Consider the following 26,506-nt stretch of genomic DNA (forward strand, 5'->3'; position numbering starts at 1 on the left):
AACTGTAAGGGTACAGCCTATTGGCTACTGTCTAAAACTGTGAACGTGCACCGGAAGTTGCACAACTTTCTCAATGTTCAAGTTTCCGCTCACAAGACCTCAAATGTGCTCATTGCCCCCCAAAAATATATAAATATAGAAATAAATATAAATAAATATAGATTGAAATATAGATATAAATATAAATATAGATATAAATATAAATATAGATACCGGTACGCAGCCAAAACAACCTAAATTGAATCCATTTTACATTTAGGCTGTAACAATAAAATGTGGAAAAAGTGGAGGGGTGTGAGCACCACACTAGACAGGGAATAGGGAGCACCACACTAGACAGGGAATAGGGAGCACCACACTAGACAGGGAATAGGGAGCACCACACTAGACAGGGAATAGGGAGCACCACACTAGACAGGGAATAGGGAGCACCACACTAGACAGGGAATAGGGAGCACCACACTAGACAGGGAATAGGGAGCACCACACTAGACAGGGAATAGGGAGCACCACACTAGACAGGGAATAGGGAGCACCACACTAGACAGGGAATAGGGAGCACCACACTAGACAGGGAATAGGGAGCACCACACTAGACAGGGAATAGGGAGCACCACACTAGACAGGGAATAGGGAGCACCACACTAGACAGGGAATAGGGAGAACCACACTAGACAGGGAATAGGGAGCACCACACTACACAGGGAGCCACCGCCTCTCCTTACTTCTCTTCTGGGACACGGCCTGCAGACAGGCGGTGATGATGTCATAGTTCTTCTGGAGCTTGTGACTGAGGCGGTCTCTCCTCTTCAGCTGGCGCAGCAGCTTGGCTGACTGGAGACCGGTCCTGTAGCGTACCTCTCCTATGATACAGCTCAACTCTTCTGGTGCTGAAACACAATATAGATATATAGAGCAGCTTGGCTGACTGGAGACCGGTCCTGTAGCGTACCTCCCCTATGATACAGCCCATTAGTTCCTGCCAAGACAGCAGCTACTCTTCCTGGGGTTTATTATGGATCCCCATTAGTTCCTGTCACGGCAGCAGCTACTCTTCCTGGGGTTTATTATGGATACCCATTAGTTCCTGCAGCTACTAATAAGGCAGTAATATACATTATAATACCATTTTTAAACATTAAAATGCATTTTATAACAGACTTCAAAATACATTAAGTGTGAGTGACAGACTGGCATAGTAGCTGTAATGTGATTTTATGATTCAGAGTAATATTGGCCCGCAGTAGACCCTACGGCCCGCAGTAGACCCTACGGCCCGCAGTAGACCCTACGGCCCGCAGTAGACCCTACGGCCCGCAGTAGACCATGTTTCCAGCCACAGTTCTTATGCCAGTAAAGCCATTCCATACAAAAAATTAACATTTCAGTACAATTTTATAAAATGGTTACAGATCATGTTCATATTACATGGGATCTTTGTGTGTCCGTAAAATGTATTATGCGAGATATGGCCGTGGAAACGCCTCTAAACGCAAATACTAATGTATTTATACAAACATTTATATTTCACCTTTATTTAACCAGGTAGGCTAGCTGAGAAGAAGTTCTCATTTACAACTCCGACCAACTACCCCCCACCCCCACTACTCCCCACGTACCCCCACCCCCACTGTACCCTGGAGCTGGACCCCCTCCCACCGTACCCTAGAGCTGGACCCCCTCCCACTGTATATTAGAGCTGGACTCCACCCACTGTACCCAAGAGCTGGACACCCCCACTGTACATTAGACCCCCCACTGTACCCTAGAGCTGGATTCCCCCCACTGTACCCTAGAGCTGGACTCCCCCTCCACTGTACCCTAGAGCTGGACTCCCCCTCCACTGTATCCTAGAGCTGGACCCCCCCCCCCCACTGTATCCTAGAGCTGGACCCCCCCCACACACTGTATCCTAGAGCTGGATTCCCCCCCCCCCCACACACTGTATCCTAGAGCTGGACCCCCCACACACTGTATCCTAGAGCTGGACCCCCCCCCCACACACACACTGTATCCTAGAGCTGGACCCCCCCACACACTGTATCCTAGAGCTGGACCCCCCCCCCACACTGTATCCTAGAGCTGGACCCCCACACACTGTATCCTAGAGCTGGACCCCCCCCCACACACTGTATCCTAGAGCTGGACCCCCCCCACACTGTATCCTAGAGCTGGACCCCCCACACTGTATCCTAGAGCTGGACCCCCCCCACACTGTATCCTAGAGCTGGACCCCCCACACACTGTATCCTAGAGCTGGACCCCCCACACACTGTATCCTAGAGCTGGACCCCCCCCACGCACACTGTATCCTAGAGCTGGACCCCCCACACGCACACTGTATCCTAGAGCTGGATCCCCCCACACACACTGTATCCTAGAGCTGGACCCCCCCACACACTGTATCCTAGAGCTGGACCCCCCCACACACTGTACCCTAGAGCTGGACTCCCCCCTCCACTGTACCCTAGAGCTGGACCCCCCTCCACTGTACCCTAGAGCTGGATTCCCCCCACTGTACCCTAGAGCTGGACCCCCCACATGCACACTGTATCCTAGAGCTGGACCCCCCACACACTGTATCCTAGAGCTGGACCCCCCACACACTGTATCCTAGAGCTGGACCCCCCCCCCACACACTGTATCCTAGAGCTGGACCCCCCACACACTGTATCCTAGAGCTGGTGGCTAGAGCGCATGTGCCATGACCAGAGTAGGCACATTTGCTATTTAATGGAACAGTTTTTTTGACAAAAGTATCGATCAATATATATAGTGCGGCAGGTAGCCTAGTGGTTATAACATTGGGTCAGTAACCGAAAGGTTGCTCCATAAAATCCACAAACTGACAAGGTATAAATCTGTCGTTCTGCCCCAGAACAAGGCAGTTAAACCACCGTTCCTAAACCAGTTAACCCACCGTTCCTAAACCAGTTAACCCACCGTTCCTAGACCAGTTAACCCACGTTCCTAAACCAGTTCCTAAACCAGTTAACCCACCGTTCCTAAACCAGTTAACCCACCGTTCCTAAACCAGTTAACCCACCGTTCCTAAACCAGTTAACCCTAAACCAGTTCCTAAACCAGTTAACCCACCGTTCCTAAACCAGTTAACCCACCGTTCCTAAACCAGTTAACCCACCGTTCCTAGACCAGTTAACCCACCGTTCCTAGACCAGTTAACCCACCGTTCCTAAACCAGTTAACCCACCGTTCCTAAACCAGTTAACCCACCGTTCCTAGACCAGTTAACCCACCGTTCCTAGACCAGTTAACCCACCGTTCCTAGACCAGTTAACCCACCAGTTCCTAGACCAGTTAACCCACTGTTCCTAGACCAGTTAACCCACTGTTCCTAGACCAGTTAACCAGTTAACCACTGTTCCTAGACCAGTTACTGTTCCTAGACCAGTTAACCCACTGTTCCTAGACCAGTTAACCCACTGTTCCTAGACCAAACCAGTTAACCCACCAGTTCCTAAACCAGTTAACCCACCGTTCCTAAACCAGTTAACCCACCGTTCCTAGACCAGTTAACCCACCGTTCCTAGACCAGTTAACCCACTGTTCCTAGACCAGTTAACCCACTGTTCCTAAACCAGTTAACTAAACCAGTTAACCCACCGTTAGACCAGTAAACCAGTTAACCCACTGTTCCTAGACCAGTTAACCCAGTTCCTAGACCAGTTAACCCACTGTTCCTAGACCAGTTAACCCACTGTTCCTAGACCAGTTAACCCACCGTTCCTAAACCAGTTAACCCACCGTTCCTAAACCAGTTAACCCACCGTTCCTGAACCAGTTAACCCACCATTCCTAAACCAGTTAACCCACCATAAGAATTTGTTATTAACTGACTTTCCTCGTTAAATAAAAAAAGGTATAAAAATCAAATAAAACTCACTCACCTTTCTGAGACAGGTAGATGACCTGGTGTCTCCTGGTGTGTTTCTCTTGTAGTTCCTGGAGGAAGCTGGATCCAGTATTACTGCGGCAGAACAGCTCAGAGCTGGACGCCTCGGTACTGCTATCCGGGCTGTCAACACTGAGCCGAGCGCTGCTGTAGGTGTCATAGAGCTCCACCAACAGACAGTCCACTATGGAGGAGCGGGGGGCTCGGAGATCCTGACCCTGGAGGTCGCCAAGGGTCACACGATCACCGGCTCCAGACCCCAGGCCGTTCTGGGGATACAGACTCGGGGATGATGTTTCTCTCGGTCTCTTTGAGACAAAGTCTGTGTTGTTGTGGCCTGAAGAGGAACGAGAACTAGGTCCGGTCCACTGCTGAAACGCCGAGAAGCCGTCTAAGAGTGACGCACCTGTACCTGAGTTGATGAACACTCCGCTCTCCCCCTCCGAGCAGATGTCGCCGTCACATATGTCTATTTCTAAAAGTTCCGCCACGTTCTCAGCCTGGGACGACATTACAACACGCTGTCCCGTTCGCTACTGTTATTCTTGTGCTTGTCAAGTTGCCATCTCTCCAAACATGAACGTTTCATGGGAACAGGTGCAACTACTTTCTTAATTCAACACTCGTCTTCAAGAGGAAGTGAGTTCCGGGTGCATTCCATTCCACTACTCAGGAGGCAGGGCTGTGACCGGGAGCTACTAGTTTCCTTCCTGAAAGTTCGCAATCTGCCAACCCTCCGGGGTGAATAGTCCAGCCCACTGGAAACATCTTCTGTCCATGCTATCCGATATCTTTGGGACGTGCCTCCCATTGAATTTGATGGTTAAATGGTTAGGTAGGGGGTTAAGGTTAGGGACGTCCCATTGAGTTTGACATGTTAAATGGTTAAGTAAAGGTTAAGGTTAGGGACGTCCCAAGGGTTTCGAAAAGCACTGACCAACTTTATTCAGCCGCAACCGCCACAGTTCCCCAGTGCTGCGGCGCTCCTCCACATCAACACCCCCTGACCACTCAGAGAGGAGCCGAACTGACCGGTCATCTCAGCAGAGCGGTGTACCGTGACAATGTAGAATTACAGCGCAGATAATAACCGTCTATTGATGAGGATTTAGAGGATTCTTAAAGCCTAGTCCTCATGTTACAATCAAGTAATACATATGGCAGTAAGACAATATCAAGCTGTTTTCTCCCTCGTTTGTAGCCCTGTGATATAAACAACAGTTTAAACTGTATATTTCCGTTACTATAGCTATGTTTTCATCCAATTGGAGATAGATTTTCATGTGAATATTCAACATTCTGGATTATGAAATGATGCGTTTTCCCCCACCAGTGCGGGTAGGCTAGTCTACATGATGAGATTGTTATGGACAATAGCGAGAATATTTGTATTTGTCAATCGGCAGTGAAGCATTGATCATCATGTCACCAGAATGAGACCCAGTATATGTGTCGGAAAAGAGCATCAAGCTCATCACCATGATTTTCACTACCCTGTGAAGTTGATCATATAATTCATTTCACCTGTAGCCTGATAAACCGCACCGTTTCCCGAGTCGTAGTGGGAGATGATGTCGTGGGAGACAACAGGTCATCGCGTCGCTCCAAGTTGACTTTGATACAGTATGACGGTTATTATATCAATATGTCAACATAAAGGCTTTTCCACCGCCATTTCTCACATAATATATGTTACCATCACAAAACGATTCACCATGTTAAACGAACAAATTATCTGTCAACATGTATACAATTGTACCGAAACTTCCTGTTTTCATCACAGCTGTCATTATGTTATTTTTTAATATGGTATGACTTTACTCGCATAAAAAAAAGGTAGATGGAAACGTGGTTTGGGACACAAAAATATTGAACTATGCAGTCCAAATAAAGTAAATTTTATAGGAATACCTCAATGTAGGTTATAAAATAGACCTATCAACAAGTTCCAATGAAACATTTATTTTTGCATTAACATGTTTTTTAAATGCAAAAAGTACATGGGGGAACACAAGAGTATATATAAAGAATATATAAAGGACATAGGCTAGGGGCGGTGCTATGGGCGGGGCTGGGGGCGGGGCTAGTGGGTACAATATCACATTACACAAGGCCCTTAAGGGAAATAAACACATTTATCATATAACAGAGTATTCCATTGTCTTAGAATATAGTTCAATTTATTTTTGCAAGGTAAGTAAATGTGATGTTTGTAAATTTACATTTGTGAAAATGAAATTTTGCCAAAATAATTGATGAAATGAATTACATAAAATTGTTTCAAATTATTTATATCATAGGTAAAGAGTCCAATCACTACATCTCTCCATAATAGTGTAAAATCTCCATAAATGTGTTCAATTATAAATCTACTGATGTCTCGCCCCAGATCCCTTACATGAACACAATGCAACACTGTTTCTGGGTGGTCATTACAAAAGGTACAACTTGAATTGATGCTTTTCTTAAACTTCTTCATATAGTGGTTGGCAGGATAATATTTATAAATAATTTAAAAAGAAACTTCCTTCATGTTGTTAATAAGTAGGTATGTGTGGAGCAACATCCAAACTTTTCCCCAACAGATATTAACAATAAAACCGTTCCAATAGGGAATGACATGAGGTATAGAATCAACATCCTGTTGAAACAAGGTTCCTATAGCTCTGTTGTTGTTGAATGGACCAACATGACATGAGGTATAGAATCAACATCCTGTTGAAACAAGGTTCCTATAGCTCTGTTGTTGTTGAATGGACCAACATGACATGAGGTATAGAATCAACATCCTGTTGAAACAAGGTTCCTATAGCTCTGTTGTTGTTGAATGGACCAACATGACATGAGGTATAGAATCAACATCCTGTTGAAACAAGGTTCCTATAGCTCTGTTGTTGTTGAATGGACCAACATGACATGAGACATAGAATCAACATCCTGTTGAAACAAGGTTCCTATAGCTCTGTTGTTGTTGAATGGACCAACATGACATGAGACATAGAATCAACATCCTGTTGAAACAAGGTTCCTATAGCTCTATTGTTGTTGAATGGACCAAAATAAAAACAAATCTTTCCTACTGATGAGTCAACAGGGTCAACGGAAGGTCAATAGAAGGTCAATAGAAGGTCAATAGAAGGTAGGCTCTGAGGGTCACGTTCCTGAATAATAAAACAACACCTGAGGGAATGGCGTCTAAAACAATGGCAACATCTTTAGGTGTTACAGGGACCTTGTAAAGGGATAAGAATTCCTTATAACTGAGTAAAAGATCCTCTGCATTTACCAGTTGGCACCAATAGGATATTATTTCAGAACCAATATTCTAAAAACAAAGAAGTATTTTTAAACAATGTGTCCCGATTATTCCATATATAATATCTGTGTGGAGAAACACGAAGGAACATGATAATGAAACCTGCCGACTATATTGACGTGTTTATTTTTGTTGTTTATTTTTATATTGACATGTTTTTATTTTATTTATTTATTTATTATATTGACATGTTCAATTGAACGCTTTCCTCATTTTGACGTCATACCCCAAGTCGTGCGGGTGCAGATCAGCTGACGGGGGCTTCTGTTGTCAGGCAGCACATGACCACTGAGCAGCAAATTAACCATTATCCTTCAAAATAATAGTCACGCACGGACGATTGTAAAAAATAATACAAATGGTCGAAATGTGTTACATTTTATTAGGAAATGTTACCAGACTTAGAATTTTGTTAACCTTTATTGTCAACCAATATAAAAAAAGGAAAATAGATAATAGCCTTGATAGCACAAATAATATTATAGCATTTACCATATTGACAAGAGCATTGACAGTATTAACAATAGCATTGGCACTTCAGTCTCCTTTCTACCTAATTTAACACCTCCTCTACTTAAAAGGCACATCTCATAAGGTGGTCCAGGTAAGTCCAGTCAAGCACAAGTGTCAGGGGGGGGGCTTTTGTTCTCTATTGCTCCTCTATTGTTCCTCAAGTAACGGAGGAGCCCAATGACATCATGGACTCCCATCAGACCAACCAGTGGTGTAAAGTACTACTTAAGTACTGTACTTTACTATACTATTTACTTTACACTTATCAAGAAAACATCCCTGGTCATCCCTACTGCCTCTGATCTGGAGGACTCACTAAACAGAGAACATCCCTGGTCATCCCTACTGCCTCTGATCTGGAGGACTCGCTAAACAGAGAACATCCCTGGTCATCCCTACTGCCTCTGATCTGGAGGACTCACTAAACAGAGAACATCCCTGGTCATCCCTACTGCCTCTGATCTGGAGGACTCACTAAACAGAGAACATCCCTGGTCATCCCTCTGCCTCTGATCTGGAGGACTCGCTAAACAGAGAACATCCCTGGTCATCCCTACTGCCTCTGATCTGGTGGACTCACTAAACAGAGAACATCCCTGGTCATCCCTACTGCCTCTGATCTGGAGGACTCACTAAACAGAACATCCCTGGTCATCCCTACTGCCTCTGATCTGGAGGACTCACTAAACAGAACATCCCTGGTCATCCCTACTGCCTCTGATCTGGCGGACTCACTAAACAGAACATCCCTGGTCATCCCTACTGCCTCTGATCTGGAGGACTCACTAAACAGAGAACATCCCTGGTCATCCCATCCCTGATCTGGAGGACTCACTAAACAGAACATCCCTGGTCATCCCTCTGCCTCTGATCTGGTGGACTCACTAAACAGAGAACATCCCTGGTCACTATGCCCTGATCTGGAGGACTCACTAAACAGAACATCCCTGGTCATCCCTACTGCCTCTGATCTGGAGGCAACTAAACAGAGAACATCCCTGGTCATCCCTACTGCCTCTGATCTGGAGGACTCACTAAACAGAGAACATCCCTGGTCATCCCTACTGCCTCTGATCTGGAGGACTCGCTAAACAGAGAACATCCCTGGTCATCTACTGCCTCTGATCTGGAGGACCCACTAAACAGAGAACATCCCTGGTCATCCCTACTGCCTCTGATCTGGAGGGCTCACTAAACAGAGAACATCCCTGGTCATCTACTGCCTCTGATCTGGAGGCAACTAAACAGAGAACATCCCTGGTCATCCCTACTGCCTCTGATCTGGAGGACTCACTAAACAGAGAACATCCCTGGTCATCTACTGCCTCTGATCTGGTGGACTCACTAAACAGAGAACATCCCTGGTCATCCCTACTGCCTCTGATCTGGAGGACTCGCTAAACAGAGAACATCCCTGGTCATCTACTGCCTCTGATCTGGAGGACTCACTAAACAGAGAACATCCCTGGTCATCCCTACTGCCTCTGATCTGGAGGACTCGCTAAACAGAGAACATCCCTGGTCATCTACTGCCTCTGATCTGGAGGACTCACTAAACAGAGAACATCCCTGGTCATCCCTACTGCCTCTGATCTGGAGGGCTCACTAAACAGAGAACATCCCTGGTCATCTACTGCCTCTGATCTGGAGCACTAAACAGAGAACATCCCTGGTCATCCCTACTGCCTCTGATCTGGAGGACTCACTAAACAGAGAACATCCCTGGTCATCCCTACTGCCTCTGATCTGGTGGACTCACTAAACAGAGAACATCCCTGGTCATCCCTACTGCCTCTGATCTGGAGGACTCACTAAACAGAGAACATCCCTGGTCATCCCTACTGCCTCTGGCTCTCTGTAATGATGTCTGAGTGTTCGGTTCTGGCGGGAAAGACTGGGTTAACCAGCGAGAAAAGTGATTTATTCTCAGGATGGAACATTTGTAAAATACCGGGGAAATATTCAACCCTGATTTCGACAGATATGATTGAAGCCTGGGCTGTAATAGTTTACATAGTTAATTGTTGTTTGAAACCCCAGCAGTTTTTGGCAAAGCATGCTGTTGGAAATGTTGATTTAAATGTGTAAAAGGCTTTTCTAACCATCAATATGATGATCTAGCTAATTAGAAGGGAAAAGGGGAAGAGGATACCTAGCCAGTTGAACAACTGAATGCACTCAACCGAAAAGTGTTTTGCATTTAACCCTGCGACATCCGCAAGTCACCTTGTCCTGGAGATTTACACTGTTGTCCTGGAGACACTGTTGTCCTGGAGACACTGTTGTCCTGGAGATTTACACTGTTATCAAAACAGACATTATTTTAAGTGTTTCTAAAATCTCTTATGGGAAAAATGAATGATGGAAAAATGACTGGAACTATTTCCTTGTTTGACCACTAGGTTTTATGGGTAATATGACTCATACTATGGTACTCCACTGCGCTGTATTCTGTCTGAAATGTGCTGTATAAATAAAGCTTGATTTGACTCTTATTCTGAAGGTGTATACAAATCCGTGACCCGAAAGCGCTTACTTATTCGTGCGTACTTTACAAAGGAGTCATTCTAACCCCCTCACAGGAGCATTTTCCTAACTACGTTTCACGCTTTTATCAATTTAGGAGTCGCAGCGAGAAGACACCGTCTTTAATTTCACAGTGAAACATGACCTCGATTCGGTTAAATCTGCCAACGTTATTGAATTGTCTCTTAATCTGCGTCACCTTGCTGTTGAATAACCGCTGCTGTGTCGTTGCCAAGTGGTATCACAGACCCAACGTTGTTTTGATCCTCACCGATGACCTGGACGTCGTTATTGGGGGCATGGTAAATCAGTTTACATTAGTTTAATATATTGGGGGCATGGTAAATCAGTTTACACTAGTTTAATATATTGGGGGCATGGTAAATCAGTTTACACTAGTTTAATATATTGGGGGCATGGTAAATCAGTTTACACTAGTTTAATATATTGGGGGCATGGTAAATCAGTTTACATTAGTTTAATATATTGGGAGCATGGTAAATCAGTTTACACTAGTTTAATATATTGGGGGCATGGTAAATCAGTTTACACTAGTTTAATATATTGGGGGCATGGTAAATCAGTTTACACTAGTTTAATATATTGGGAGCATGGTAAATCAGTTTACACTAGTTTAATATATTGGGAGCATGGTAAATCAGTTTACACTAGTTTAATATAATGGTGGTGTGTTTGAAGAACTAACGTTAAGGTTGGAACTGCTATGGGCTGATGCGCGCAGTGTTTACCTTTAGTTAACGGTTAGGCTGCGGAGTTAGATAAATAGATAGCCATCACATATAGCCCAGCTATGTTGAGGGTGTGTTGTTTTGCTAAAGTCATGACCTGCTAGGTTATCTACCCCCTCAAGCCTGCCTAGCCTAATCATGTCCCCGATCTCACCAGGCTACAGAACAATCATATCATGACTGGGTGTGTCAAATGTCAGGAGTCCTGCTGATCTAGGATCAGTTTAGATGTTCTTCCATAATGGATAATATTACATGGACGGGGGGGAACCTGATCCCTGATCAGTTTATGTGTTCTTCCATAATGGATAATATTACATGGACCTGATCAGCAATCCTACTTCTGAGAGTCTTGATACACATGACTACAGCAATAGCTAAAGCTGATGGACTGGGCCCTTCATAAACCCGTGATCAGTTCCTCCTCTCTAAACTAGCCTAAATCCCAAGGCAGACATGTTTTCAGTAGGTTCTATTCTCACCTTATTGTTTAGCAGGGCCCTGCTCTCACAGTCCAGGTCTTTGGCAGCCAGTCTGAACTAGTTCAGTATGCTCAGTAGGTATACTAGAAGTCTGGCCAGGAGAATCTTATGATACTGTTTGATGCTGTAATCCAGGTACGCTTTTCAGATGTTATTATTGTAAAGTTTAGAGCCGCCAGATGTTGATGACAGATCAGTGTGACATAAGTTACCGGAACAGGTGTGTCTGTGAGCTGAGGTTTCAGGATGGGACATTCTAAAACCGCATTGTGTTTCTTCAGACCCCACTGAACAAGACCAAGAAGCTGATTGGTGAAGCAGGGATCACCTTTACCAACGCTGTGAGTATCCTGTTCAGAGTTAGGGGTTAGGGTTGGTCTCCAACGCTGTGAGTATCCTGTTAGGGGTTAGGGTTGGTCTCCAACGCTGTGAGTATCCTGTTAGGGGTTAGGGTTGGTCTCCAACGCTGTGAGTATCCTGTTAGGGGTTAGGGTTGGTCTCCAACGCTGTGAGTATCCTGTTAGGGGTTAGGGGTTAGGGTTGGTCTCCAACGCTGTGAGTATCCTGTTAGGGGTTAGGGGTTAGGGTTGGTCTCCAACGCTGTGAGTATCCTGTTAGGGGTTAGGGGTTAGGGTTGGTCTCCAACGCTGTGAGTATCCTGTTAGGGGTTAGGGGTTAGGGTTGGTCTCCAACGCTGTGAGTATCCTGTTCATCGTCCAACCAAATGCTTACCTGCAGGTTCCTTCTGGAAGGAGATGAATGCATGATGAGGGTTTCAGGGGCAGGACGGGAGATGAATGAGTGTAGTTGCACTGCACCAGGAGACATGCTGATGGGAGTATGTGTTGTGTTTACCCCAGTTTGTAGCCAGCCCACTGTGCTGTCCCAGCAGAGCCAGCATCCTAACAGGAAAGTATCCTCATAACCACCATGTGATCAACAACACTCTGGAGGGGAACTGCAGCAGCACGGCCTGGCAGAAGACCCAGGAGCCCAAGACCTTCCCTGCTCTACTGCAGGCCTACGCTGGTTACCAGACCTTCTTCGCTGGGAAGTACCTGAACCAGGTAAATATACCTCACCATCTCTAACACTAACACTACGCTGGTTACCAGACCTTCTTTGCTGGGAAGTACCTCAACCAGGTAAATATACCTCACTAACTCTACCACCTAACTCTACCACCTAACTCTACGCTGGTTACCAGACCTTCTACACTGGGAAGCACCTCAACCAGGTAAATATACCTCACTAACTCTACCACCTAACTCTACCACCTAACTCTACGCTGGTTACCAGACCTTCTACACTGGGAAGCACCTCAACCAGGTAAATATACCTCACTAACTCTACCACCTAACTCTACGCTGGTTACCAGACCTTCTACACTGGGAAGCACCTCAACCAGGTAAATATACCTCACTAACTCTACCACCTAACTCTACCACCTAACTCTACCACCTAACTCTACCACCTAACTCTACCACCTAACTCTACCACCTAACTCTACCACCTAACTCTACCACCTAACTCTACCACCTAACTCTACCACCTAACTCTACGCTGGTTACCAGACCTTCTACACTGGGAAGCACCTCAACCAGGTTATTCAATTCAAAAACAGCATTTACTTTGGACAAGTCTTAAGCAATATGACAGTATGCCACAACCATACCACACACAGCATCTTCACATCTCCTGTCATGTATGTAGGTTACACTAGACAGCATCATCATGTCCTGTCATGTATGTAGGTTACACTAGACAGCATCATCATGTCCTGTCATGTATGTAGGTTACACTAGACAGCATCATCATGTCCTGTCATGTATGTAGGTTACACTAGACAGCATCATCATGTCCTGTCATGTATGTAGGTTACACTAGACAGCATCATCATGTCCTGTCATGTATGTAGGTTACACTAGACAGCATCATCATGTCCTGTCATGTATGTAGGTTACACTAGACAGCATCATCATGTCCTGTCATGTATGTAGGTTACACTAGACAGCATCATCATGTCCTGTCATGTATGTAGGTTACACTAGACAGCATCATCATGTCCTGTCATGTATGTAGGTTACACTAGACAGCATCATCAACATGTAGGTTACAGTAGAAGGATGCTGATATGTTCCTAGTCACCTAACTCTCTGTCTGTTCCTAGTCACCTAACTCTCTGTCTGTTCCTAGTCACCTAACTCTCTGTCTGTTCCTAGTCACCTAACTCTCTGTCTGTTCCTAGTCACCTAACCACTGAGTCACACACTATGTGAACTAACCCTAACCACTGAGTCAACCCTAACCCCAACCCTAACTCTCTGTCTGTTCCTAACCCTTACCCTAACCCCTAAACCCTAACCCTTACCCTCTAACCCTAACCGTTACCACTGAGTCTGTTCCTAACCCTAACCACTGAGTCACACACTATGCATCTATGTAGAGGAAGTCACCCTGTCTGGCTCTGAATCTCTGAACTGACTCTCGTTCTGTCTCTCTGACTCTGTGTTTCAGTATGGAAACTGACTCTCGTTCTGTCTCTCTGACTCTTTCAGTATGGAAACTGGCTACACATGTGGTTTAGGATGGAAACTGGCTACACATGTGGTTTAGGATGGAAACTGGCTACACATGTGGTTTAGGATGGAAACTGGCTACACATGTGGTTTAGGATGGAAACTGGCTACACATGTGGTTTAGGATGGAAACTGGCTATACATGTGGTTTAGGATGGAAACTGGCTACACATGTGGTTTAGGATGGAAACTGGCTACACATGTGGTTTAGGATGGAAACTGGCTCTGTCTCAGTATGGAAACTGGCTATACATGTGGTTTAGGATGGAAACTGGCTATACATGTGGTTTAGGATGGAAACTGGCTATACATGTGGTTTAGGATGGAAACTGGCTACACATGTGGTTTAGGATGGAAACTGGCTCTGTCTCAGTATGGAAACTGGCTACACATGTGGTTTAGGATGGAAACTGGCTCTGTCTCAGTATGGAATCTGTTTCTGTTTCAGTATGGAAACCCAGATGCAGGAGGAGTGGAGCACGTTCCTCTGGGATGGGACTACTGGGTCGGACTGGTGAGACTACATTTATACACTATATTACTAACGTCACAACATCAGTCTAGACTCTGGTGAGAACAACATGTCACCTCAGCAGTCTAGTGAGTCTAATCTAATGGTTCACTTTGACCCCCAGAGACGTATTTCTGCCGGTATTCCTGACTCAATCATTAATCAACGGTGCTGCGTCTGCTGCTTGCTCTGGCCTAGTTTTTCCTCTGGGAAGGAAAATCACATCAATCAAAGATTGTTGACATACCTTGTTTACTATATCTGCAAGGGTAACTGAGGTTAGAGGTCACTAAAGTCAGGATCAGGAGAAAGTCGAGTGTTCCGGCAGAAACACGACAGACAACTATCTCCTCTGTGGTCTACTGAATCTAGAAACACGACAGACAACTATCTCCTCTGTGGTCTACTGAATCTAGAAACACGACAGACAACTATCTCGTCTGTGGTCTACTGAATCTAGAAACACGACAGACAACTTGATCTCCTCTGTGGTCTACTGAATCTAGAAACACGACAGACAACTATCTCCTCTGTGGTCTACTGAATCTAGAAACACGACAGACAACTTGATCTCCTCTGTGGTCTACTGAATCTAGAAACACGACAGACAACTTGATCTCCTCTGTGGTCTACTGAATCTAGAAACACGACAACTGTCTCCTCTGTAGTCTACTGAATCTAGAAACACGACAGACAACTTTATCTCCTCTGTGGTCTACTGAATCTAGAAACACGACAGACAACTTTATCTCCTCTGTGGTCTACTGAATCTAGATACGACGGTCAACTTTATCTCCTCTGTAGTCTACTGAATCTAGATACGACGGTCAACTTTATCTCCTTCACTTATTCATTTAATATTTAAATACTGTAGTGACATAGATACACTGTCTGGGTTCTATTCAGGAGAGGAACTCTAGGCACTACACTGTGTTCTATTCAGGAGAAGAACTCTAGGTACTACACTGTGTTCTATTCAGGAGAGGAACTCTAGGCACTACACTGTGTTCTATTCAGGAGAAGAACTCTAGGTACAGCACTGTCTGTGTTCTATTCAGGAGAGGAACTCTAGGTACTACACTGTGTTCTATTCAGGAGAAGAACTCTAGGTACTACACTGTGTTCTATTCAGGAGAAGAACTCTAGGTACTACACTGTGTTCTATTCAGGAGAGGAACTCTAGGTACTACACTGTTCTATTCAGGAGAGGAACTCTAGGCACTACACTGTGTTCTATTCAGGAGAGGAACTCTAGGTACTACACTGTGTTCTATTCAGGAGAAGAACTCTAGGTACTACACTGTGTTCTATTCAGGAGAAGAACTCTAGGTACTACACTGTGTTCTATTCAGGAGAGGAACTCTAGGTACTACACTGTTCTATTCAGGAGAGGAACTCTAGGCACTACACTGTGTTCTATTCAGGAGAGGAACTCTAGGCACTACACTGTGTTCTATTCAGGAGAGGAACTCTAGGTACTACACTGTGTTCTATTCAGGAGAGGAACTCTAGGCACTACACTGTCTGTGTTCTATTCAGGAGAGGAACTCTAGGCACTACACTGCCTGTGTTCTATTCAGGAGAGGAACTCTAGGTACTACACTGTCTGTGTTCTATTCAGGAGAGGAACTCTAGGCACTACACTGTGTTCTATTCAGGAGAGGAACTCTAGGCACTACACTGTCTGTGTTCTATTCAGGAGAGGAACTCTAGGCACTACACTGTGTTCTATTCAGGAGAGGAACTCTAGGCACTACACTGTCTGTGTTCTATTCAGGAGAGGAACTCTAGGTACTACACTGCCTGTGTTCTATTCAGGAGAGGAACTCTCGGTACTACAACTACACACTGTCTGTGAATGGGAAGCCTAAGAAGCATGGAGGGAACTACAGTGAAGACTACCTGACAGATGTACTGGTAAGAAGATCTGCTAGTAGTCCTACTGAAGGACACACCTAACCACCTCTATCTGTGTCCACTAACTCCTGGTCTGATCACTACAGCATCAGTCTGGGATTAACGCTACCTCTGTCTCTGTCCTCTCTAGACTTCCTCCAGTCTAACTACCTCTGTCTCTGTCCTCTCTAGACTTCCTCCAGTCTAACTACCACTGTCTCTGTCCTCTCCAGACCAACATGTCTCTAGACTTCCTCCAGTCTAACTACCTCTGTCCTCTCTAGACTTCCTCCAGTCTAACTACCTCTGTCTCTGTCCTCTCCAGACTTCCTCCAGTCTAACTACCTCTGTCTCTGTCCTCTCCAGACCAACATGTCTCTAGACTTCCTCCAGTCTAACTACCTCTGTCTCTGTCCTCTCTAGACTTCCTCCAGTCTAACTACCTCTGTCTCTGTCCTCTCCAGACTTCCTCCAGTCTAACTACCTCTGTCTCTGTCCTCTCCAGACCAACATGTCTCTAGACTTCCTCCAGTATAAGTCTAACTACCGTCCGTTCTTCATGATGGTTTCGACCCCCGCCCCCCACGCCCCCTGGACCCCCGCCCCGCAGTACCAGGACCGCTTCCAGGACCTCAAGGCCCCTCGAGACCCCAACTTCAACGTCCATGGGAAGGTAGGCTCCAAACATGGAAACAACCATACCACACCAACCACACCACACCATACCAACCATACCATACCACACCATACCACAACAACCATACCACACCAACCATACCATACCATACCACACCACACCAACCATACCATACCACACCATCCATACCACACCACAACAAGCCACACCAACCACACCACACCACACCAACCATACCACACCAACCATACCACACCACACCACAACAACCACACCACAACAACCACACCACACCACCACAACAACCACACCACAACAACCATACCACAACAACCATACCACAACAACCACACCATACCACACCAACCATACCACACCAACCATACCACACCAACCATACCACACCACAACAACCACACAACAACCATACCACACCAACCATACCACACCAACCATACCACACCACAACAACCACACCACAACAACCACACCACAACAACCATACCAACAACACCATACCACACCTACCACACCAATAACCATACCAACCACACCACAACAACCATACCAACCACACCACAACAACCATACCACACCACAACAACCATACCACACCACAACAACCATACCACACCACAACAACCATACCACACCACAACAACCATACCACACCACAACAACCATACCAACCACACCACAACAACCATACCAACCACACCACAACAACCATACCATACCACACCAATAACCACACCACAACAACCACACCATACCAACAACCATACCACACCAACCATACCACACCACACCACACCAACCATACCACACCAACCACACCACACCACACCATACCACACCACACCACCCATACCACACCACAACAACCATACCACACCACACCAACCATACCACACCTACCACACCAATAACCATACCAACCACACCACACCACACAACAAACCATACCACACCAACCATACCACACCAACCATACCACACCACACCAACCATACCACACCTACCACACCAATAACCACACCATACCAACCACACCACACCATACCAACAACCATACCACACCACACCAACCATACCACACCACACCAACCACACCAACCATACCATACCACACCAACCATACCATACCACACCATCCATACCACAACAAACCACACCAACCACACCAACCATACCACACCACAACAACCATACCAACCACAACCACAACAACCACACCACAACAACCACACCACAACAACACCACACCAACCATACCACACCACACCAACCATACCACACCTACCACACCAATAACCACACCATACCAACCACACCATACCAACCACACCATACCAACCACACCATACCAACAACCATACCACACCAACCACACCAACCATACCATACCACACCAACCATACCACACCAACCATACCAAACCACACCAACCATACCACTACAGCTACCACCACACCACCCATACCACTACACCCACACCATCACCACCACAACCCCCCATACCACCCACACCCCACCTCCACCACAACCCCCCATACCCCAACACCTCCACCACAACCCCCATACCACAACCCCAATACCTCCACCCCCACCAACACCAACAACACCACAACCCCAACCCCACCAACACCACAACCCCAACACCACAACACCACCACCACAACCACCGTGCAAGTCTTCAATGCCTGCATCTCTTCGTCCTCTGTACCGTTTTAGGGGGAACGTCTCTTCGTCCTCTGTACCGTTTAGGGGGGAACGTCTCTTCGCCCTCTGTACCGTTTTAGGGGGACGTCTCTTCGTCCTCTGTACCGCTTTTAGGGGGAACGTCTCTTCGCCCCTCTGTACCGTTTTAGGGGGAACGTCTCTTCGTCCTCTGTACCGTTTAGGGGGAACGTCTCTTCGTACTCTGTACCGTTTTAGGGGGGGAACGTCTCTTCGTACTCTGTACCGTTTTAGGGGGAACGTCTCTTCGTACTCTGTACCGTTTTAGGGGGAACGTCTCTTCGTACTCTGTACCGTTTTAGGGGGAACGCCTCTTCGTACTCTGTACCGTTTTAGGGGGATCGCCTCTTCGTACTCTGTACCGTTTTAGGGGGGGAACGCCTCTTCGTACTCTGTACCGTTTTAGGGGGAACGCCTCTTTGTACTCTGTACCGTTTTAGGGGGAACGCCTCTTCGTACTCTGTACCGTTTTAGGGGGGAACGCCTCTTCGTACTCTGTACCGTTTTAGGGGGAACGCCTCTTCGTACTCTGTACCGTTTTAGGGGGGGAACGCCTCTTCGTACTCTGTACCGTTTTAGGGGGAACGCCTCTTCGTACTCTGTACCGTTTTAGGGGGAACGCCTGTTCGTACTCTGTACCGTTTTAGGGGGAACGCCTGTTCGTCCTCTGTACCGTTTTAGGGGGAACGCCTGTTCGTCCTCTGTACCGTTTTAGGGGGAACGCCTGTTCGTCCTCTGTACCGTTTTAGGGGGAACGCCTGTTCGTCCTCTGTACCGTTTTAGGGGGAACGCCTCTTCGTCCTCTGTACCGTTTTAGGGGGAACGCCTCTTCGTCCTCTGTACCGTTTTAGGGGGAACGCCTGTTCGTCCTCTGTACCGTTTTAGGGGGAACGCCTGTTCGTCCTCTGTACCGTTTTAGGGGGAACGCCTGTTCGTCCTCTGTACCGTTTTAGGGGGAACGCCTGTTCGTCCTCTGTACCGTTTTAGGGGGAACGCCTGTTCGTCCTCTGTACCGTTTTTAGGGGGAACGCCTGTTCGTCCTCTGTACCGTTTTAGGGGGAACGCCTGTTCGTCCTCTGTACCGTTTTAGGGGGAACGCCTGTTCGTCCTCTGTACCGTTTTAGGGGGAACGCCTGTTCGTCCTCTGTACCGTTTTTAGGGGGGGGAACGCCTGTTCGTCCTCTGTACCGTTTTAGGGGGAACGCCTCTTCGTCCTCTGTACCGTTTTAGGGGGGGGAACGCCTCTTCGTCCTCTGTACCGTTTTAGGGGTGACGTGTAGCCTAGCGTAGGGTCAGTAACCGAAAGGTTTCTGGTTCGAACCCCCGAGACGTTCTTCTCTTGAGCAAGGCAGTTACCCCTAACAATAATGCTTTATGGGAGCTGATGACGTGGATTTAGGCAGTCCCCCGCACCTCAGGGGTTGGGTTAAATGCTGAAGACACATTTCAGTGCTTTCAGACTAGGTATCCCCTCTCCTTTCCCACTGTCTGATGGCCACGTCTGACCTCTCAATACACCACAGAGACCTACCAGTTAATTAGTGCTCTGTCTGTCCCATAATGACCTCTCAACACACCACAGAGACCTACCAGTTAATTAGTGCTCTGTCTGTCCCATAATGACCTCTCAACACACCACAGAGACCTACCAGTTAATTAGTGCTCTGTCTGTCCCATAATGACCTCTCAACACACCACAGAGACCTACCAGTTAATTAGTGCTCTGTCTGTCCCATAATGACCTCTCAACACACCACAGAGACCTACCAGTTAATTAGTGCTCTGTCTGTCCCATAATGACCTCTCAACACACCACAGAGACCTACCAGTTAATTAGTGCTCTATCTGTCCCATAATGACCTTCTCCAGGACAAGCACTGGCTGATCAGACAGGCCAAGACTCCCATGACCAACTCCTCTATCGAGTTGCTGGACGAGGCCTACAGGAAACGGTTAGTAGTACTTCCTCTTCTCTCTCCTCCCATCTTCTCTCACAACACCCTCCTATCCTTTATGAGTTATAATGTATCCTTTGAGTTATAATATATCCCCCCCTATCCTTTATGAGTTATAATGTATCCCCCCCTATCCTTTGAGTTATAATGTATCCTTTGAGTTATAATGTATCCCCCCTATCCTTTATGGGTTATAATGTATCCCCCTATCCTTTATGAGTGTTAATGTATCCCCCTATCCTTTATGAGTTATAATGTATCCCCCTATCCTTTATGAGTTATAATGTATCCCCCTATCCTTTATGGGTTATAATGTATCCCCCTATCCTTTATGGGTTATAATGTATCCCCCTATCCTTTATGGGTTATAATGTATCCCCCTATCCTTTATGGGTTATAATGTATCCCCTATCCTTTATGGGTTATAATGTATCCCCCCTATCCTTTATGAGTTATAATGTATCCCCCTATCCTTTATGAGTGTTAATGTATCCCCCCTATCCTTTATGAGTGTTAATGTATCCCCCTATCCTTTATGGGTTATAATGTATCCCCCTATCCTTTATGGGTTATAATGTATCCCCCTATCCTTTATGGGTTATAATGTTTGCCCTCCCCCCCACTAGGTGGCGTACTCTGCTGTCAGTGGATGACTTGGTGGAGAAGGTGGTGAAGAGGTTAGAGGTCAGAGGGGAACTGGACAACACTTACATCATCTTTACCTCAGACAACGGATACCACACAGGTACACGGCAGGTAGCCTAGTGGTTAGAGCGTTGGAGCGTTGGACTACCGTAACCAGTAGGTTGCAAGTTCAAATCCCCCAGCTGACAAGGTACAAATCTGTCGTTCTGCCCCTGAACAGGCAGTTAACCCACTTTTCCTAGGCAGTCATTGAAAATAAGAATTTGTTCTTAACTGACTTGCCTGGTTCAATAAAGGTTCAATAAATAAAAAATATATAAAAAAACACAACACACCTGACACAGGTACACAACACACACACACACTGCCTTCAGAAAAGTAAAGCTCCACCCCTCCTAAGAGGATAGATACCACTCTGCTGACCCCCCCCCTCTCCTCCTCCCACCCCCCCAGGTCAGTTCTCTCTCCCCTTGGATAAGAGGCAGCTGTATGAGTCTGATATAAGAGTTCCTCTGCTGATCCGAGGGCCCAACATCAAGCCTAACCAGACCACCGGGCTGGCAGTCCAGAACGTTGACCTGGGTCCTACCATCCTGGACATGGCCGGTTACAACGTCAGCAAGACTGCCATGGACGGCATGTCCTTCCTGTCTGTACTGGTGAGAACCCACTATACTATATATAACACCTAGTACAACGTCATGTCCTTCCTGTCTGTACTGGTGAGAACCCATACAGAACCCACTATACTATATATAACACCTAGTACAACGTCATGTACTTCCTGTCTGTACTGGTGAGAACCCACTATACTATATATAACACCTAGTACAACGTCATGTCCTTCCTGTCTGTACTGGTGAGAACCCACTATACTATATATAACACCTAGTACAACGTCATGTACTTCCTGTCTGTACTGGTGAGAACCCACTATACTATATATAACACCTAGTACAACGTCATGTCCTTCCTGTCTGTACTGGTGAGAACCCACTATACTATATATAACACCTAGTACAACGGCAACGTAGCCTAGCGCAACGTAGCCTAGCGCAACGTAGCCTAGCGCAACGTAGCCTAGCGCAACGTAGCCTAGCGCAACGTAGCCTAGCGCAACGTAGCCTAGCGCAACGTAGCCTAGCGCAACGTAGCCTAGCGCAACGTAGCCTAGCGCAACGCAGCCTAGCGCAACGTAGCCTAGACATGGTGGCAGTTGTGTGTATTCTCTGTGTTTAACTGGTGTGTGTATTCTCTGTGTTTAACTGGTGTGTGTATTCTCTGTCAGGAGGGATCAGTGTTTAACTGGTGTGTGTATTCTCTGTGTCAGGAGGGATCAGTGTTTAACTGGTGTGTGTGTGTGTGTGTATTCTCTGTGTCAGGAGGGATCTGTGAACAGCACTATGTGGAGAACAGACTTCCTGGTGGAGTATGAAGGGGAGGGGTCTAATGTGTCTGATCCCGCCTGCCCCCTGCTGGGTCCTGGGGTCTCCGTATGTTTCCCTGACTGTGTGTGTGAGGACTCCTTCAACAACACGTACGCCTGCGTTCGTACTGTCGCCCCTTCTGCCAACCTCCAGTACTGCGAGTTTGATGACAACGAGGTAAAAGGGAGAGAACTGTTTAGTCACTAGGGCTGTGTAGACATGTCTCACCAGCTAATATCTCTCTCTCTGTGTTCCCCAGGTGTATAAACATTACAGTAGACCCCTACCAGGTCATTAGTAATATCTCTCTCTCTGTGTTCCCCAGGTGTATAAACATTACAGTAGACCCCTACCAGGTCATTAGTAATATCTCTCTCTCTGTGTTCCCCAGGTGTATAAACATTACAGTAGACCCCTACCAGGTCATTAGTAATAACTAACTCTCTGTGTTCCCCAGGTGTATAAACATTACAGTAGACCCCTACCAGGTCATTAGTAATAACTAACTCTCTGTGTTCCCCAGGTGTTTGTAGGGGTCAACTGTAATGTTATATACCTCTATCAGGTCATTAGTAATAACTAACTGTCTCTCTGTGTTCCCCAGGTGTTTGTAGAGGTATATAACATTACAGTTGACCCCTACCAGCTCATTAACCTGGCTAAGACCATCGACCAGGAAGTCCTGGAGAAGATGAACCACAGACTGATGATGCTCCAGTCCTGTTCTGGACAGTCCTGTAGGACCCCTGGGGTCTACGATACACGGTATGCACGGTACACTGACCAACCACCCAGCTCTACCCCCCCACCCCTCTCCTCTCCCCAGACCACCCAGCTCTACCCCCCCCCCTCTCCTCTCTACAGACCACCCAGCTCTACCCCCCACCCCTCTCCTCTCTACAGACCACCCAGCTCTACCCCCCACCCCTCTCCTCTCTACAGACCACCCAGCTCTACCCCCACCCCTCTCCTCTCCCCAGACCACCCAGCTCTACCCCCCACCCCTCTCCTCTCCCCAGACCACCCAGCTCTACCCCCCCCTCTCCTCTCCCCAGACCACCCAGCTCTACCCCCCCCCCTCCTCTCCCCAGACCACCCAGCTCTACCCCCCACCCCTCTCCTCAGACCACCCAGCTCTACCCCCCACCCCTCTCCTCTCCCCAGACCACCCAGCTCTACCCCCCACCCCTCTCCTCTCCCCAGACCACCCAGCTCTACCCCCCACCCCTCTCCTCTCCCCAGACCACCCAGCTCTACCCCCCCCCACCCCTCTCCTCTCCCCAGACCACCCAGCTCTACCCCCCACCCCCTCTCCTCTCCCCAGACCACCCAGCTCTACCCCCCACCCCTCTCCTCTCCCCAGACCACCCAGCTCTACCCCCCCCACCCCTCTCCTCTCCCCAGACCACCCAGCTCTACCCCCCACCCCTCTCCTCTCCCCAGACCACCCAGCTCTACCCCCCACCCCTCTCCTCTCCCCAGACCACCCAGCTCTACCCCCCACCCCTCTCCTCTCCCCAGACCACCCAGCTCTACCCCCACCCCTCTCCTCTCCCCAGACCACCCAGCTCTACCCCCACCCCCTCTCCTCTCTACAGACCACCCAGCTCTACCCCCACCCCTCTCCTCTCTACAGACCACCCATCTCTACCCCCCTCTCCTCTCTACAGACCACCCAGCTCTAACCCCCCTCTCCTCTCCCCAGACCACCCAGCTCTAACCACCCCTCTGTTCTTCTCTCTGCAGATATACGTTTGACCCTCACCTGATGTTCAGTAACAGGAGCCACCGGCGCAACAGGCTGAGACGGGCCTGAAATGAGGAGAGGAGGGCTGTCTGAGCCTGTGCTGCTGTTCCCTAGTGTCTGAGACCTCAGCCCTGTAGGGGTTGGAGGGGGACCTTCTGCAAACTCCACACTACAGCACTTTTAACAGTCTGTACACAACACCCCCCGTCTACCCTGTGTTTGGACACAGTATCACCCATTGATTGGTTATTTTAAGACACTGTTTGACTGATTTTAATTTTACATGTTGTGTTTGTTAATTATGCGAGGAAAATCAATTACCTCAAATCAGCTGTTTTTCAAATAATTAACAAGGCTTGACCTGCTACAGTAGGACTAGAAACCATTCCTGTTGTTCCTCTTTCTCCCAGTAGGACTAGAAACCATTCCTGTTGTTCCTCTTTCTCCCAGTAGGACTAGAAACCATACCTATTGTTCCTCTTTCTCTCAGTAGGACTAGAAACCATACCTGTTGTTCCTCTTTCTCTCAGTAGGACTAGAAACCATTCCTGTTGTTCCTCTTTCTCTCAGTAGGACTAGAAACCATACCTGTTGTTCCTCTTTCCCCCAGTAGGACTAGAAACCATTCCTGTTGTTCCTCTTTCCCCCAGTAGGACTAGAAACCATTCCTGTTGTTCCTCTTTCTCTCAGTAGGACTAGAAACCATTCCTGTTGTTCCTCTTTCTCTCAGTAGGACTAGAAACCATACCTGTTGTTCCTCTTTCTCTCAGTAGGACTAGAAACCATTCCTGTTGTTCCTCTTTCCCCCAGTAGGACTAGAAACCATTCCTGTTGTTCCTCTTTCTCTCAGTAGGACTAGAAACCATTCCTGTTGTTCCTCTTTCCCCCAGTAGGACTAGAAACCATTTCAGTTGTTCCTCTTTCTCCCAGTAGGACTAGAAACCATTCTGGTTGTTCCTCTTTCTCCCAGTTAATCCACTTTTAATGTAGAAGTGTTCAGAAACATGTTCTATTCTTATTTAAAAAGGTAAAAGTGACTCCAAATGACCATTATTTGTATTGGGCACAAAATGATCTGATCTACAACCAAAACAAACAGCCAATGCATCCACGTTTCTAGAGTCACAGCTGGATGTTGTCATTGTGTTCTAAGAATCAGGGACATCCACGTTTCTAGAGTCACAGCTGGATGTCGTCATTGTGTTCTAAGAATCTGGGACATCCACGTTTCTAGAGTCACAGCTGGATGTCGTCATTGTGTTCTAAGAATCTGGGACATCCACGTTTCTAGAGTCACAGCTGGATGTCGTCATTGTGTTCTAAGAATCTGGGACATCCACGTTTCTAGAGTCACAGCTGGAGGTCGTCATTGTGTTCTAAGAATCTGGGACAATGTGTTTTACCACTTTAATACACACCAGTGAATTTGTCCCAATACTTTTGGTACCTTAAAGGAGGGGGACTATGGTCAAAAAGGGCTGTAGTTTCTAAACGGTTCACCCAATATGGATGAAAATACCCTCAGAGCCAAAACAACCTAAATGGGTCCCTGTCTCAATACTGTTGGAGATCACTGTATCATTTCCAATCCATAGTGCTGGAGTACAGAGCCAAAACAACCAACATGGGTCCCTAGTGGTACGGACAGAAACAGTGGAGGGGGAGTCTGTAGTGGTACGGACAGAAACAGTGGAGGGGGAGTCTAGTGGTACGGGCAGAAACAGTGGAGGGGGAGTCTGTAGTGGTACGGACAGAAACAGTGGAGGGGAGTCTAGTGGTACGGACAGAAACAGTGGAGGGGAGTCTAGTGGTACGGACAGAAACAGTGGAGGGGAGTCTAGTGGTACGGACAGAAACAGTGGAGGGGGAG

At 47.0% G+C, this 26,506-nt stretch overlaps 2 protein-coding genes across 2 annotated transcripts; one reads left to right on the forward strand and one right to left on the reverse strand.

The window, feature by feature from the left end:
* Positions 1-725: 725 nt before the first annotated feature.
* LOC121843144 (TBC1 domain family member 30-like) lies at positions 726-4,691 on the reverse strand (the record flags this gene model as incomplete). The annotated part of the gene is given in 2 exon segments (XM_042312764.1): positions 726-890; positions 3,909-4,691. Coding segments are annotated over 2 exon segments (682 nt in total), but the record flags the coding sequence as incomplete, so codon positions are not given.
* Positions 4,692-10,248: 5,557 nt separating this feature from the next.
* On the forward strand, positions 10,249-25,942 carry LOC112240493 (N-acetylglucosamine-6-sulfatase). The gene is made up of 12 exons (XM_042312763.1): positions 10,249-10,570; positions 11,781-11,840; positions 12,360-12,566; positions 14,527-14,592; positions 16,408-16,506; positions 16,991-17,158; positions 20,732-20,814; positions 21,444-21,562; positions 21,916-22,121; positions 22,845-23,066; positions 23,494-23,654; positions 24,636-25,942. The coding sequence occupies exons 1-12, from the start codon at positions 10,409-10,411 to the stop codon at positions 24,703-24,705; spliced, it is 1,623 nt and encodes a 540-aa protein (XP_042168697.1). The 5' UTR covers positions 10,249-10,408; the 3' UTR covers positions 24,706-25,942.
* Positions 25,943-26,506: the final 564 nt, after the last annotated feature.

Source organism: Oncorhynchus tshawytscha, unplaced genomic scaffold, assembly GCF_018296145.1.
Source record: "Oncorhynchus tshawytscha isolate Ot180627B unplaced genomic scaffold, Otsh_v2.0 Un_contig_5766_pilon_pilon, whole genome shotgun sequence".
NCBI lineage: Eukaryota > Metazoa > Chordata > Actinopteri > Salmoniformes > Salmonidae > Oncorhynchus > Oncorhynchus tshawytscha.